At 33.4% G+C, this 17,338-nt stretch overlaps 1 protein-coding gene and 1 long non-coding RNA gene across 5 annotated transcripts; both read right to left on the minus strand.

The window, feature by feature from the left end:
* Positions 1-1,129: 1,129 nt before the first annotated feature.
* On the minus strand, positions 1,130-5,059 carry LOC111372459. Of its 4 annotated transcripts, XR_002698778.1 has the most exons (6): positions 4,702-5,059; positions 4,496-4,596; positions 2,443-2,650; positions 2,198-2,332; positions 1,584-1,976; positions 1,130-1,472 (listed from the first exon to the last, which is right to left on the minus strand). It is a non-coding gene; the product is annotated as an uncharacterized LOC111372459 (long non-coding RNA). The 4 variants fall into 4 exon arrangements; XR_002698777.1 differs by having other exon boundaries at positions 1,130-1,976; positions 2,443-2,532; XR_002698775.1 differs by having other exon boundaries at positions 1,130-1,976.
* Positions 5,060-5,668: 609 nt separating this feature from the next.
* On the minus strand, positions 5,669-14,541 carry LOC111372460. The gene is made up of 2 exons (XM_022994808.1): positions 14,312-14,541; positions 5,669-7,232 (listed from the first exon to the last, which is right to left on the minus strand). Exon 2 carries the CDS (start codon positions 7,225-7,227, stop codon positions 5,962-5,964), a length of 1,266 nt encoding a protein of 421 aa, XP_022850576.1. The 5' UTR covers positions 7,228-7,232; positions 14,312-14,541; the 3' UTR covers positions 5,669-5,961.
* Between the last annotated feature and the right edge of the window lie 2,797 nt (positions 14,542-17,338).

Genomic DNA, 17,338 nt, shown 5'->3' on the forward strand with positions numbered 1-17,338 from the left:
TTTTTTTGCCTACAATTCTTTTTTTATTTTTGTTCTTTAATTTGTTAAATAATTTATTATTATTATTATTATTATTATTATTATTATTAGTGTAAAATGATAGTGTTACAATTTGGTTCGCTTAATTTTTTAAGGTTATGCTTTATTTCATTATCTCTTATTCAGCCCTCATTTGATTTCCATTCTTTGATCACAAAAAATAAAAAATATAACGGTTATCCATCACATTAAGCCATCATATTTGACTTTTTATTTTTTGTGTGGGTCCCGTAACGACTATATTTTTCCTTATCATTCTTACAAAAATGGATACCAAACGGGTTCTGACATTTGAATTCTTACGGGGATGAATATCATCTAGATACAGAGTTGAGAAGGATAGGATTCTTCATTTTAATCATTATCTTATTTTTTTCTATTTTTGGAAAAAAATTTCATCTCAAACATTAAAATAAGGAGTAAATATAACATACATTGTTCAAGATTTAATTACTATTAATTAAATAATTAATATTTTTCTATAATTATATATAAATTATATTCAATTATTTATCATATTAATATAATAAAACGATGTCGTTTTGCAATTCAACATAGGGAAACGATATCGTTTTGTACTGCAAATGTAGGTAAAAAGGGATAAAAAAGGAAATATGGAAAATAAAACAAAAAAAAAAGTTGTTATAAAGTTTTTTTATTAATTGAAATAATTAAAATTAAAATTAAAAATTATTTAATTAAAGTTGAAAAAAATATACGTTTTATCATAAAAGAAAAGAATGAAAAAGAAGTTTAAATCCAACCAAAAATTATTTATAATATGAAGAACAAAAAGAATTTTTAAAACAATTTTCAAAAAATATATAATAAAAACAAAATAAATTAAACAAAAGAAAGTTACGAAAATTAAATAAAGAACATATAAAATATTATTCAAAATTTAAAAAAAAATAAGTTTTATCATAACGAGAAGAATTAAAAGAATTTTAAATTGAAAAAATATATATATATTTATAAGATGAACAAAACAAATTAAAATAAATAAACAAATGAGGAAAAAACATAAAAAGAAAACATAAAAGAAATCTCCGTGCATTCTGGGATGATGAAATGAACCAAACTATCGGACTTCACCAAAAACTTCGAATTTTCAACAAGTTTTGGAAAATTTACAATTTTAACGCTAATAAAAATACAAAACTCGTGCAACGCACGTGACAAAGGCTAGTATAAGAAAACACAGACAAAATAACAGCAAAAAAAACTAGCTATAATTGGTGCTGGTGCTTAACCAATTCATAAATTTAAATCAATTTTCAGAAATCTTCCCTGGAATATTTACTCCACTTCGTTGAGCCGAAGTAGGAAAAATAACCTCAAACTTGACAGCGTTGTATGCGCAGGTATTCTTATATGAGAAGAAACCACCTTCAATGCCATTTTGCTTGTGTAGAGAGAGTTAAAATGGCGATCTGATAAGGGAGTTTACTTTTTAGAGTCACAAGTAAATAACCTATTTGACATGCTAGTGCTCCGTCAGTCAACTGCAAAGGTGTTATAGCAGAAATGAACTCATTACATACCCTAACTGTTATATCTTCGTACATAGAAAGCACTGCCTCCACATTTTTGTTATGAGTGACTAAACGCAGTTTTACCTGAAAATGAAAATTCATTATAGGAACCTTGCTCAAACACTTGACAATATACACATTTTAGAAACAGTCACACAAGAAAAGGCTGAGACATGGGCTGACTAATTAAAAAGGATGTTAAGTCAACTAAGCAAAGTCACTTTGCAAGATATAGACTTAAAATGAATCATGCCTTTTCTTCGGTGTCATCAAAGCGCTGAGTAAGCCCCGCAGCAATTTCTTCAGTTTCACGGGGAGGATAGATGATATTTTTTCCCTGTAACAGGATCTAATCTGCGGCCAACAACTCTCTCAACAAGGATGTCTTCAGGGACCTGTAGTCTGTAGAAACCAAACAGTTTGTTATACTCGCACTTTATGACTACTAACTCAATCAAGATGAAGCCAACAAATTGTTAAAAAGTATTGACAATTTCTTGACCATGTGACCAGAAAAAACAAATATTAATTAGATAAAGATCATACTTTCTTAATATCATAAACTTTTAAATTAATATTAATTAGATAATCTTTAAATAAGGATAGCAACAGCAGAACCTCACTTCAAGAAGAATGAAAACGTGTGGCTTGAAGCCAAATCCTTTAAGAGCAGTCGCTTGTGAAGAACTCCTTGGATATCCATCCAAAAGCCAGCCTTTTTCTTGAGAATCTGGTTGTAATAAACGTTCCTTAACCATCTACAACCATAGAAAGATGCTAATTCTTTTTCATTTATCTAGATAATATTATTGATTGTTTGAAAAGTACATTTTACAAAGAAACAACAAATTTATGAATAGAAAGCTACCGTGACAAATATTTCATCTGGGACTACTGCCCTTTCTCCATGTATTCCTTTGCTAGCCTCCCATTTTCCGTCCCAGCAGCAAATTCGGCCCTGAGAAGATCTCCAGCCGCAATGTGCACCAGATCATACCGCACATTGTAAAATGACATAATTCAATTGTCTTGTCTTCTATGTTTCATCATGAAATAGCAAGTAGCAAAACCAGACACTGGGCACGCGTGAAATTATGCCACAAAAAGTGAAAATAAAGAAATAACCTTTTGAACCAAGCCAGGGCACAAAAAACTTCAAAATTAAAAATAATATAGAAACCAAAACATCAGAAACATAACTTAAAAAAAGGCCGTTACTGCAACCATAAATGTTTTCTTTTGTAAAGTTGAAATGTCTGCACTATTCAATTAGATTCCTACTCGTCCAGTGTTGAATCAGTTTCAAAATTTATACTTGACATAACATACTTTATTGCTAAAATCCTTCACAAGCTCATTACTTCACAAAAATCCCTGGCATTTTTCTATGCCAGATAAGGGTGGGCGCGGGTCGGTTCGGTTCGTTTCTGAAGAGAATCGAACCGAACCAAAATTTTCGGGTATCTAATAAATGGAACCGTCGGGTTCAAATATAATTATGGAACCGTTCGGGTTCGATTCCGTTCGGTTCTGTGCTATAATTAAATTTTTTAACATTTATAACAATATTATATAAATACAACTAATGATACATTCAATGGTTTTGGAATGTCAGAGACTAATAGATTACCTTGTTCAAATGATCGCTACGGTCAAAGTTTCGGTCGGCGGAGGTCACAGCTTCGATCTGAGGTCACAGTGTCGGCCGACGATTATATAGGTTTTGGAATATTAGCGAGGTTGCGAGAATCGAGACAACGTTATGCACTTTAGTGTATGTGTTTAGGGTTATTTAGTGGATTGAATCTTGTTAGGCTAAGAAATGAAACAATAAAATGGGTAATTGGGCCAAAAATTAAAAAATTAGAAATGAAACAAATTATTGGGCCAAAAATTTGGATTTAAAAATTGTTAATTTGTTTAGAAAAAATTAAAACTAAAATAATTTGATTTACTCAATATAAAAAAAATTAGAAAGATTCGGTTCTTATTCGGTTCTTGGTCTAGAACCGAGAACCGAACCGTACCCGTCGGTTCTCAATTTAGATACCCGTTCGGGTGTTTAATTTGACAAGAACCGTCGGGTTCGGTTCAGTTCGGTTTGGTTGGTTCGATTCGGGAGATTTGCCCAACCCTAATGCCAGACACCAACCTTCTGTTGCGCTACCTTTCAGAAAATGTATATTGGTTTCTTCACAATCAAATGTCATAATCAACATTTCAGCTCAAGCCAATTGTTTATAGGGCTAAGATTAATGTATTGTATTTTGTTTTCTTTCTAAAGGTAAACTAGACAATTACCGATCACTTTTTTATAGTTAAGTAACCATCTTTAAACATTGGTCCAACGAAAAAGGAAAAAAGATCAACCATTACATTTGAAAATTTATTCAATCTAAACATCTGTTAGTACCAAATCAAATCTGTTGGCTTGAATGTATAAATCCAATTATGTTGTCACACTTTTTGCAACATACAAGGAACACTTTGAGATGCATTTCTGCAGAGTTTTCACACAACTGGCTATTGAACTCTCTGTGGAAAGTTGGCATGTATCAAATTCTTCGATAACGGTCCCTTATACAATTCCCCCATGCCCTTTCACAAAAGTTGTGTCTTTTGGGACGCGTCTCTTTGAATGGCTGCGACTCTTGGAAAATAACTCCATTTAAATGATGCAATTTGAAAGAATATGAAACTTACATAATGAAAAACATTCTCCTTTAAAGTCCCTAAATGCATCATCCTGGTACTTTAATCAATTCATTTAAATCAATCAGCCTATGTAAGTAGCTCAAATAATACCCACACGTCAACTACCATTAAAACACAAGCAAAATCCTATATCAACAGCACTAAAATTAGCAAAAAGTAAATAACAATATGCAAATTAACAGAAAAAAAAAAAAAAAAAATTCCACCTTCTTAGTGATGATCTCGCATTGGGTTCCTTTACCGGAAACTAGAGCTCCCGAAATCACTACCTTCAAAGGCTCTGCGTTTATCCCGCGGACAACACAACCTATTTTAATTTGTCCAAAATATCAAAAATTAACCACAGCCTATAACAGATTCACCATGAAATTTTCATTTCAAACTCAGTAAACCCACAAATATAAACACTCACAAATGAATTTGGAGCATTCTTTGATTTATGTAACTGGGTTCGGGATAATTTTGAATTAAAATTTATAGAGGAAAAGGGGAATTGGGAAAAGGATGAAGATAATTTTGAAGCGAGGAGAGTAGAGGAAGTTAAGGGCTTGTTTGGATTGGAGGATACTGCCATGAAATTCACTGAACACCAACTGCTACAAGCCATTTTGCCGTGAATCAACTCTCACTCAACATTCAACATACATAAAGAACTGTATACATATTTTTTTATGCAAACAAAGAATAAAATTTTGTGTATTTTCGATTAAATTAAGGTGGAGACGTGTCCACGTTGACCGCGAGGGGTATAATAACAAGAGCCAGACCCCGACCCGGGCATGTGATTTGGGTGCGAGCATGTTTGGATTTTGGCTAATAGTAAACAATGTTAATATGCTTCAAGAACCCAGAAAACCGGGGGGGGGAACCTTTTTGATTTGTTTTATCTTCAAAACTCATTGAAAAGGTCCTTGCAAGAGAAATCATAGAGAAATGATTAAACCTTGGAGTGAGTTTGATTCTCTTTCACTACAGAAGTGAGGAGTTATGTCTCAAAATAAAAAAAATTACTCTTTCTCGATGTTATTTGATTAAAACTTCTTGGAACTGAATCAAGTCGAGTCATTTTGCCATCATCAAGTTGATTTTGTTTTACTAGAGAATCAAGTGATAATGAACTGTGTACATCCATGCTAAAAATTGTACATCCATGCCACAAAAATGAACTGTGTTATACACCCATTCCTGGGACAAGAATAGAAAGACATGTTCTTGTAACTCCATTGATACTAAAATTAGAAGATGATCAGAAAAGACAGTATTCATCATAAAATGCTGTAATTGATCAAATAAAGCAAATTAAAAGACAAAAGTTAACAAAGTATCTAGAAGTTTTTTAACCAGTCTAAACTTTTTTTAACACAATTATTCACAGAATATTTAAACCCAAGACAAATATCACCATTTATGATATAAGGCAGTTCATGAAAATCACACCTACATTTACAAAATGATTTGTAGAAGACAGTGCCTAGAGCAACAACTCACAACATCAAAGATGTCTGTATATACATACAATAACAAACTAAACAGCATTCTCGACAAATATTGAGTCAACTATGCATGAATGTTTGGATAAAGTCATAAAACTAGACAATAACTAACACATCTTTTTTCTACATCTTTCTTTTACCCTTTGCTGTGGAGATCATATCACTGATAGCGAACTTTTTCACCTTTTTGCAGGAATCTTCCACGAGACAAGGCTATTCACATGAGGGAAGTAGCAGCCATTGAAGGGGAAACATCCCCTTTTCAACTCAACCTTCCTCATAATTTGCAAAGCACAATCATAGGCATATAGATCATAATCCTTTTTCTTGAAAATTATTTCACCATTAATTCTTGAACAGTAAAGAGGAACCATATTCTTAGTGCAATCCATTCTTATGGAATAGAGCTTTTCCCAAACTTCACAGCCCAAACCTGTTAAAATCCACACATCAATTCGATTCATGTCTTCATGATGAGTCACGAAACCAAGGAATCCACTCATTGCAATGATGCGATCATGAATTTCTCCACTCTTTGGGAGCGGTATCTTCTTGAACTTCTCGTTGTCCACTTGTAATGACACTATGTAGTCATTATGATTAATAAGTGGAAGCCAATGTAGAGCTCCTATTGCAAAAACAGGTTCATACCCGAGCCAACCAAAAAGTCCAAAAGAAGGTCCATCCATAACTCTCCAAGATCTACTCCCAATGTTAATAATCTCACAACCAATGTACTGTGACTCATCCTGAAACAAGTGCACCACTTTATAATTGCTCGAACAATGGCAATAAACTAACCCATATGATTCATGATGAGGAGAAGACTGAGTTCCCAAAGGAATTCTCAACAGATCCTGAGTCACGGGATTCATGACAACTAAGCCCTCTTTCTTCATCCGGTTGTCGAGCAGGATTAAGCCATTGCAAGTTGCTCTGATTTTGCCTATGCAAGTCTCGTTGTATTCCTTTATGGTGCACTTGCCATCTTTAATTTCCATAAACTTAATGTAAAATAAAGATGAAGGGTCTATGCAGGGCCAATGACATATAGGCACAGATTGCATATGCAAAAGCTTAGATTCAACGGAGAAAGTGTTTGGTTTGACGAGAGGGTCCAATATTTTAAAATCACTGGAGAATGGACGGCCCTTCAAAACTGGAGCTAAAAAAACTAACACAGTGTCGGATCCTTGAAGATGGGCATCAATGAAAACAAGACTATTAACAATCTCATACCATGCCTTACAAACAAACCTCAACTTCTGGAGAGATTCAAGCGGAAGTAGAACAAGAATTTTAGAGATGCAGTCTTTTGGAAGATAAGGTATAATAACCAGACTTTCCTGCTGCTTTTTTCTCTCATGTTCCACCTCCCTTTGTATTCTTTCTTCCACCAACTTAAGCAAGCTGGCACCTTTTCCATCCACTGATTTGGTATTCATGACCTCTATATCAGACCAAAGAAAATTAGAAAGTTAAACTTTGATGCACGTGCTTATGAAGATAACTTCGAAAGGGTAAAGATGTTCAAAAATCAAAATTTAGCTAATAGTTCAAGTTCATGGATGTTTTGCATGAGTAGAACAACCAAAGGAATCATCAAGTAGTATGTTGAAGAAGCAAATAACAATACTCTATATGTTACCAGCTAAAACTTTGTATTGTGAACTACTAACAAGATCATTGTATAATGTTAGTTTATGCATCATGGATTACCTAAATTAACCTATTGAAATGAGTTGGAGGGAGTGGTTTGATTCGAATTTAAAGCCTCAACCTGTCTCAACCCTATCCTATAATATATTGAAGAAGAAATTATGACTGAGAATAAGTGATTTGCATAAAAGATGCCCCAAAATTGAAAACGGCTTATAACATCTTTCAGTTTCAAAATTTCACAAAACTAGGCATTTGGATTGTGGGCAATAAACTACTCCTATTGTTGTGATTCGAATCATAGTATCGTTGCTCCCATATTTTCAGCCCATTAAAACGTGTTATGAAAATGAGACTTTATAAGTGACATTCTGCCTGATGATGACACCTGACTCTATTCCTACCGTTGGATGAAGGGTTACATTCTTCTGGTGATATATAAGGGACTTGACGCTTCGTTTGGCAGGGTGACTATTCATTTTGTCTGGCCTTTTCGAGTGAGGTTCGAGAGAGTTCTTCTATTCTCTCGAGTTAGGGTTTTCTATTTCCCTATTTTCTTGTAATCAATCGTCTCATTCGATGTGTATTTTGAAGGCTGTTAACCACTGAATACTTGTATATTCTTGAGTGATACTTAGAGTCCTCATGTGTTGAGGTTAGGAAATTGGTCTGTTGATTTGTTGTGGGTCTGAGGCAGATCTGTGGTTCTTTTGAAGAGATAAGTCTCTTTTCTGTGTATTCTTGTAGTGGTTGAACTCTGTAACCTTCGATTGCCTATTTTTGGAGCTTTAGTGCAACCGAGCAATATTCACTTTCGATTGGATGCTCAATAGGGGATTAGGTGCTTAGTCACTGAACCTCTGGGGCTTCGGCCGAAAAATCTTGTTGTGTTCTTTACCTTCTGCAAGTTTAATTTCTGTTATTTTGATCGATTGAATCTTGCAACTTATTGTGTGGGTTTTTGGCCCCCTTTCAGTGGTATCAGAGCATTGAACTGGGGCAAGATACCTGGATCTTTGAAGGAGGGAATCGATCTGCTGCAGATCTGAAATTTTTGGAACTGCTATTAAGGAGTATTGAAGGACCTTGAGTATTTTATCTCGTTGGGTGAGATCTTTTAATTTTGTAAAGTTTACTTTCGAAATTTGTGTGTTTCGATTTTTTTCCCTTGATTAACCATACACCAACTACCCACTAATGTCTGGTCTTTGTCCAAAGGCTCCTACGAGGTCTTGGAAATCTGAGAAAAACCCAGTTTGAGGGTGTATTTGGGGAATCTTGAAGGAGAAATTTCAGAAACCTAAAATTTCTGCCCTCTGTTATTGCGTCCTTAATTTGATCTGCTTATTATATATTTGTGTTAAACTTGCTTGTGTTGTGTCTTCTTGAACAATACTGTGAATTTGTGTTGACACTATTCTGTGTCCAATGTATGCTGTGTTGTGATCTTTTAGACTCGAACTTGTACATTCTGTGTGGCGTAAGAAAATGGCTGCTGCTAAATTTGAAGTTGCACAATTTGATGGAAAAATTGATTACAATATGTGGAGTCAAAAGATGAAAGCTATACTAATGCAAATGAGATGTATTAGGGCTTTAGATGATATTTGGCCTCAAGATATGAGGCCTACTAGGAAGGCTGAATTAGAAGAGGTAGCTTGGAGTACTATCTTCTTGTACCAGCATCGGTGAAACTAAGACAACTTCTGAATTGTGGACTAAACTTGAAAAACAGTATGTGATAAAGACCATCCCAAACAAATGTTATCCATTAAAACAACTCTTTTCTTTTAAGATGGACCCTTTCACTAATTTGGATGATAACTTGAATAGGTTTACAAAATTGACCCAAGATTAGACCAACTATGATGAAAAACTTTCACAAGATCAGTTGGCTGTGATCTTGTTGAACTCCATTAGTGATAAATATAAAGACATTAAGGTTGCCTTGAAATATGGTAAGGATGAATTGACTATAGAAATAATAATTAATGCCCTAAAGAATAAGGCCCTAGAAATCAAATTTGAGACCAAAGAAAGTCATAATGGGGATACCTTATTGGCTAAAGGAAAAGGTTTTAGTAAATCTAACTATCATTCAAAAGCTTTATTCGAAAATGAGAAAAATTAGGGTAATAAGGGTAAGTCTAAGAACGAGGCCAAAGGTAAGAAATGTTTCTATGGTGGAAAACAGGGACACTTTATCAAAAGCTGTTATAAAAAGAAAAATGAGTTATAGAAAAGGAAACATGAAGTTGGAGATGCTGCCTTAGTATATAACAAAGACAAAATTGAAGATGGCTTGGACCTTGTTAATGGGGACAAGAGACTGAGTAATGAATAGATTGATTCAGGCGGTTCATTTCATATGTGCCCTAATAAGAATAGTTTCTTGAAATTGAAAAAACTAATGGTGGGCAAATTATAATGGGCAATAATATGACCTGTAAAGTGAATAAAATAGGTACTATTAAATTGTTACTTCATAATGGGAAGGTCCTGTTTTTAAAAGGAACCAGATATGTTCCTGAACTAGAAAGGAATCTAGTGTCTCTAGAAATGTTGGATAATATGGAATTTAGCATAAAATTGGGTCATGGACATATTGAAATTCTTAGGGGCAATGATCTAGTCATAAGCACCCCTAAGAGACATGGACTTTACTTTCTTAAAGCTAAACCCTTACTTGGCTTGACTGCTACTGCTTTGATTAAAAATTTTTCTCTTGCAAAATTATGACGTGAAAGACTTAACCACATTGGCAAGAAAAATTTAAAAGCTCTAGAAAACAAATGAATTTTTGGTAAACAAAATTTTGGTGATGTTGATCATTGTGAACAATGTGTGATTGGTAAACAGGTTAAGCTTCCTTTTATGCCTGGAATTCATAAAACTAAACAAATTCTCGAATACTTACATGCTGATTTATGGGGACCTGCATCTGTGTGTACTCTTTCAGGTTTTAAATATTATCTTTTGATCATTGATAATTTTTCAAGAAAAATCTGGGTTTTCTTATTGAAATCTAAAGATGAGACTTTTTCAGTCTTTAGGGGCTGGAAAACACATATAGAAAATCAAACCTATCATAAGATAAAAATATTAAGAACAGATAATGGTATGGAGTTTTGTAATCATAAGTTCAATAACTTCTGTAAAGAACATGGTATATTAAGACATCTCACTATCACCTATACACCTCGACAAAATGGCATAGCTAAAAGGATGAACAAAACCTTACTAAATAAAGTTAGATACATGTTATTAAGTTCTGGTTTGTCAAAAATATTTTAGGGTGAAGTTGTAAAAACAGCTGCATACTTAGTTAATAGAACACCCACTTCTGCCCTAAACTTTGAGGTACCTGAATTTGTGTGGACTAAAAATTCTGTTGATTATTCAAACTTAAAAACCTTTGGATGTGCTGCTTATGCACACTAAAATATTGAAAAATTAGAACCTAGATCATTTAAATGTGTTTTCTTAAGTTATGCTGAAAATGTGAAGGGATATAGATTGTGGGTTAAAAGTGAGAAAGGGTATAGGGTGATTGTTAGGAGAGGTGTTGTCTTTAATGAATCCCTTATACCATGCCTAGAAGGAAAACAGAATTTAAATACTGATGATGTCCAAATTAAGGTGGAGCCTCCTAAGATTGAAGGAGAAACCCCTGTACCTGTTGTACCAGAAATGATTAATGCTGAAAATGAAACTGAAAATAATCTGCATGATGACACTAATGACCAGATTGAAAACCCTATCTATCCCATTAAAGAATATCAATTAACTAGAGATAAGGAAAGAAGGCAGACTAGACCACCTGTAAGATATGATTCTGATGATTTTGTTTCATTATTTACCTATCAAGAACAAATTGAAAATGAGCCTAACACTTATGATGATGCCATAAATTGCAAAGATTCTAAGTATTGGATAACAACTGTGGAAGATTGAATGAATTCACTTCTTAAAAATAAAACCTGAAAATCAGTTGAGAAGCCAAAAAGGTCAAAAGCTTATAGACTGTAAATAGATTTATAAGATAAAAGATGGGGAGGGAGGAAATAATAGTGTAAGGTATAAGGCTAGATTAGCTGCAAAGGGATTTACACAAAAAGAAGGTGAAGATTACACTGAAATATTTTCTCTTATAGCTAAATACACTACAATCAGATGTTTAATTGCTTTAGTTGCTCAATTTGGATGGGAACTTGACCAGTTAGATGTTAAGATTGCCTTCCTTTATGGTGATTTGGAAGAAAATTTATATGAAACAACCGGTTGGGTTTGTGAAAGGAAATTCAGAAAATGTTGTGTGCCTGTTAAAGAACTCTCTATACGGCCTAAAATAGGCTCCTAAACAGTGGTACAAAAGATTTGATTCTTTTGTATTGAAACTTGGTTTTCAAAGGAGCAACTATGATACATGTTTGTACTGTAGAGGTAAAGGAGGTAAACGTTCTCTTTATCTTGTACTTTATGTGGATGACATGTTGCTTGCAAGTTGTGATAAATTTGAAATTAAGCAACAACTTAAATCTGAATTTGAGATGAAAGATCTTGGAAATGCTAAAAAGATTCTTGACATGCAAATTTATAAAGATAAAGAGAAAAATATGTTATTTCTGAATCAGTATGATTATGTGATAAAAATTTTGAAAAAATTCAACATGTTTGACAGTAAATCTGTGTCTCTGCCTTTTGCAAATCATTTTAAGCTTACCTCTGATCTCTGTCCCAAAACTTTTGAAGAATATGATAAAATGTCAAAAGTACCTTATGCAAATGTTATTGGTTCTGTGATGTACTTGATGGTATGTACTAGACCTGATTTTACTTTTAGTATTAGCATATTGAGTAGGTTTATGAGTAACCTTGAGGAAGAATATTGGAATGCTTTAAAATGGCTCTTGAGGTACTTGAAAGGTACTGCAAACTTGGGTCTTGTGTTTAAAATGAACAAAGAAGGGGTAACTTTAAAGGGATTTGCTGATTCTAACTTTGCTAGAAATAAGGATAATAGAAAATCAACTTCATCTTATTTCTTCACCTTATGTGGAACAATAGTCAGTTGGAAATCACAACTACAAAAAATTGTAGCCTTATCCTCAACTGAAGCAGAATACATTGTTGCTTCTGATGCTTTTAAAGAAGGAGTATGGCTAAGTGAATTACTTAAGGAACTTGGATTTGTTGATGAAAATGCAACGCTATATTCTAATAATCAAAGTGCTATATATCTTAGTAAAAACCCCATGTATCATGATGGGATTAAACACATAGACATTAAGTATCATTTTATGAGAGACATTATTTCAAAAAGTGTTTTGAAAATTGGTAAAGTACCTACACAGTATAACTCATCTGATATGGGAATAAAGATAATACCTTTGAACAAATTTAAAAACTGATTGAAGACATTATCTATTGATTCTATGAGATAGATTGCAAGTACTTGGAACAAATGAAAGGAGAAAGTGATATTACCTCCTAGCTGCACTGAACCTGAAAATATGGTAGCAAGGTGGAGATTGTTGTAATTCGAACCATAGTATTGTTGCTCCCATATTTTCAGCCCATTAAAACGTGTTATGAAAATGAGACTTTATAAGTGACATTCTGCCTGATGATGACACCTGGCTCTATTCCTACCGTTGGATGAAGGGTTACATTTTTCTGGTGATATATAAGGGACTTGATGCTTCGTTTGGCAGGGTGACTATTCATTTTGTCTGACTTTTCGAGTGAGGTTTGAGAGAGTTCTTCTGTTATCTTGAGTTAGGGTTTTCTGTTTCCCTATTTTTCTTGTAATCAATCGTCTCATTCGATGTGTATTTTGAAGGCTGTTAACCACTGAATACTTGTATATTCTTGAGTGATACTTAGAGTCCTCATGTGTTGAGGTTAGGGAATTGGTCTGTTGATTCGTTGTGGGTCTGAGGCAAATCTGTGGTTCCTTTGAAGAGATAAGTCTCTTTTCTGTGTATTCTTGTAGTGGTTGAACTCTGTAACCTTCGATTGCCTATTTTTGAGGCTTTAGTGCAACGGAGCAATATTCACTTTCGATTGGATGCTCAACAGGGAATTAGGTGCTTAGTCACTAAATCTCTGGGGTTTCGGCCGAAAAATCTTGTTGTGTTCCTTACTTTCTGCAAGTTTAATTTCTGTTATTTTGATCAATTGAATCTTGCAACTTATTGTGTGGGTTTTTTGCCCCATTTCACCAATGGCGATTGAGTTCTTGCACATTGGAGCTGAAAAAGTACAAGTGATTTGACTACAACAAGGTCTTGGGAATCCCTAATATTAAATACGGTTTAAGAAAACCCAAAAAAATAATAATAATAATATTAATATTAATAATAATTTGCATGCTACATATTATTCCATATAGAAACTACATAAACATAATGCATTTTTTCCTTCTTCATCTACACTTAAGAGATGATCATCTCAAATAAATCAATTTAAAAAAACGGCACAAATAAATTTCTCAAAAACCAAATACTGCTTGGAGCCCATATTTTGGCTACAGCTACATAAACATACCAATTTGGGTAATCCAGACAACAAGGTCAAATATTGTTGTGAAGCTCAATTCCATTATTAATATACCTCTGAAAAAATTCAACGTGGAGTTTAGGTCAATTTTTCATTTCTCTTATATTCAATTTTAATCTCAAGATAGTTGGTCAAAAGTTTCTACTCCACTCCATAATTCTCACTCACTTTTCCCTTAAAAAAACTGCACGTGGGCGCACAAAATTTTCAATAACTGGAAACAGAAGAGCACGACGGAGGAGAAAATTCAAGCAGTAAGGCGTGAAGCGAAAAACCCCAAAAGCATAAGAAACAAAGAACGTGAATTACCTCTCTACAATTCGTTTGATCCCAGCGCGAAGAAGCTTTTTATGCGAGTATAAATATAGCGAATTCCAAGGCATCCGTTGTTGCCTTGTTGGAGCAGACAAGATTTATCTCAGCAATTGATTGTTCTTATGCGAGTGTTTTGTGGTTTTGTGCAAACGGCAATCGGTATTTTAACTTGGTGCGACTCGAGTTCATCGGAGGTCATTTTCAGTTGACTGACTTCGCATTTTCAAGTGGAAAAGAAAAAAAAGGAAAAAATGTATAATAAATTAGTCATCAAAAATATTTTCTTAAAATTTATTAATTACTGAAAATTTTATGGGATTTACAAATGGTTCCTGAGTTGAAACATTCGTTTTTAATTTTGATGTGTGGACAAAAGGACATTATTTTATTGCTACATATTCAAAGGTTGAACCTCAATTTCAAGGGTCTCCACTAACTCGTCCCTAGAATTTTGTGAGGGGGGTAAATTGCAGGATGTGCCACATCAGGTCAGGAAATAAAAGCTGTCTATACACTACACTTACAAGGAGTCTAATTTCATGTTTTAAGAATCAAACCCCCACACTGCGACTGCCGGCAATGTATGAGATAATATCACTTCTATCATTTACACCACTGGACTATGCCCCGAGAGTATACTCATAAGTTATCATAATTGATCAATATTTTGACTCGTTTATTTTAGTCACTTCTTATTTGTAAAAGCTTAACCTCCAATGTCGATTTTCCACAATCTTCAAATTAGGGTTCTAAATGTCAGTTAAAATATAGAATCTTGATGAACCGGAGGAATTTTCAAGATGCCATCGAGGGATGAGATGCTTCATGACATCTACATAGCTGGAAACTAATCCAAACCAGAAATTCTTGGGTTGCATTGACTTTTAAAATTAAACTCTTTTTTTTTTTTTTTTTTTTTTTTTGGGACTCAGCTGAAATTGGGTTCACTTTTCTGATTTTATCTCATTTCAAATCTTGAACATGAGTTACAAAATTGAAAGCGTTATATATCCAATGCAAAAATAACAAAAAGGGTATAAAATGACAATAATCACAAAACTACAAATGGTCCATAGAACCAACCGTATTAAAATAACAACAAAAACAAACATATAATGGCATAACAACAGAAGCTATTAGTATTGGAGTCACCTAACTTTGGCTCGTCATGAGAAAGTTTTGCTTGTTCAATACAAGTGTTCTCATCCAAGTTAATATTATCTTCACCCACAAAACATTTAAAAATAAAAAAAATTCTATTATCATTTAAATATCATATAGAACCATGTTTTAAAATATAAATAAAGTTGAAAAGCTTATAATACACAGATCCCGACATTTTGTTAATCCCAATCCCTCTTTATGTTCATCTTCATAGAACTTCTGTGATATTGGTTGCAAATTGCAATGCACAAAGAAAATGTCGTCAATCCTACTTCTTGTCAATTATTTATCTTGATACTTTGATTAGGCAAATAAAATACTCTAATTACTCTCAAACAAGATGAAAATATAGGGCACAAAAGCAATTTGAAGGAGAAACTTGCGATAAGAAGAACCATGATTAGCCCACCAAAAATTGTTTCTTCTAACATTTTTGACTTGATAAACATGTACCTGGTTGAAACACCAAGATCCTTATATGGCATACTCTCCACAAACCATTTGGGTTTTGAAACAATCTGTTGAAGCATTTGCTTCTATTCGTGGAAACTTCATCCTCACTTGGTGCTATTCTTTGAACTCAATTTCCGTTTTGAAGTCAACCGTTAGAATAGTATTTAGGAACCAAAAAAGCGTGTCATATAATGTAAAGAAAAAAAAAATGTTACTTTATTTAATCTACTCTACAAAATTTGAGAAACAACAAGAGTTATTGTTGAAATGTTTGATCGTAATTATTCTCTCCATTGTTCATAGTTCTATAGTTGTGAACATCATGTTTGGGTGGACTTATAAGCTAACTTATAAGATGAAGAGAGAAATATACTTTTTTCTTGTGAGAGTAATGTTGTACGTAGTCTATGATAGATAGGAGAAGTATAACCTAACAAGTTGCTATTGCCTTCATGAATATTATCTGATGTAGGGAGATTTCCTATTCATCATTTTGCTATAGTAGTTGCAAAAAACATGTAGAAAGGTAACACGATTATAAGCCTTCCAAGTTCCAAGAAATTGGTTCATCGAACACTCTTGCATAACACGAGGATAGTACTTGAAACACTCATATCCACTAGTTGTATGTAGTGCATGAGAGATAGGATATAACAAGTTGTTGATGTTCTTCATTATTCTCTCTCAAACAGAGAGATATTGAAAAATTGATTCGTAATGCATTAACATTATGATATTTATTTATTATTTTTATTTTTATTTTTTTACAAAAATTTCAAAGAGAAAGCATTGAAGGACAACTAGTTCTAGTTATATTAATGATTTTAGACGTTGAATAGAAACAACTGAAAATTTTGGACAACGATGGATATGATTGGTTTTTTTTGTAAAAAAAAAATGGACCTTTCAATGGAGTAATCTCATTTCTCTCTGTCCCCAAATATGATATGCTCATGAAACTTGTGTGAATACTTCAACATGTCAAATTTTTTGGAATGCTAAAGATAGATTAGTACTATTTATGATTGAATTATTCGATTTTCGTATTTTATTCATCTGCTATATTTTAGCTAACAATAAGTATAGGGTTTCTCAAGATGATTTTTTGAATTGGCCTCAAAACCATTGGGCTAAAACTTAACTAATAGTAAAAGTCTCCTCCTTGATAAATAGTCCTTTTTCCTTTTTTGCTTTTTTTTTTTTTTATGACGGGAAACCTGCAGTCATTACCCTTTCGATATGCACTAGGTAAACTCTCAAACTGATATAATAGCTTACAAACCACACAATTCAGATAAATCGCACCAGACAAGCTCAGTGCGACAAGCTCGACCGAAAAGGTGTTGGTGGGGGAAATCGAATTCTTGATAAATAGTCTTTTTTTTTGATAATTCAAGTGTCCAA

Source organism: Olea europaea, unplaced genomic scaffold (assembly GCF_002742605.1).
Source record: "Olea europaea var. sylvestris unplaced genomic scaffold, O_europaea_v1 scaffold1001, whole genome shotgun sequence".
In the NCBI taxonomy this organism is placed as follows: Eukaryota; Viridiplantae; Streptophyta; class Magnoliopsida; order Lamiales; family Oleaceae; genus Olea; species Olea europaea.

Bases quoted from the DNA above. Each gene is read 5' to 3' on its own strand.
- LOC111372460 (XM_022994808.1), bottom strand. From the start codon at position 7,227: ATGAATACCAAATCAGTGGATGGAAAAGGTGCCAGCTTGCTTAAGTTG.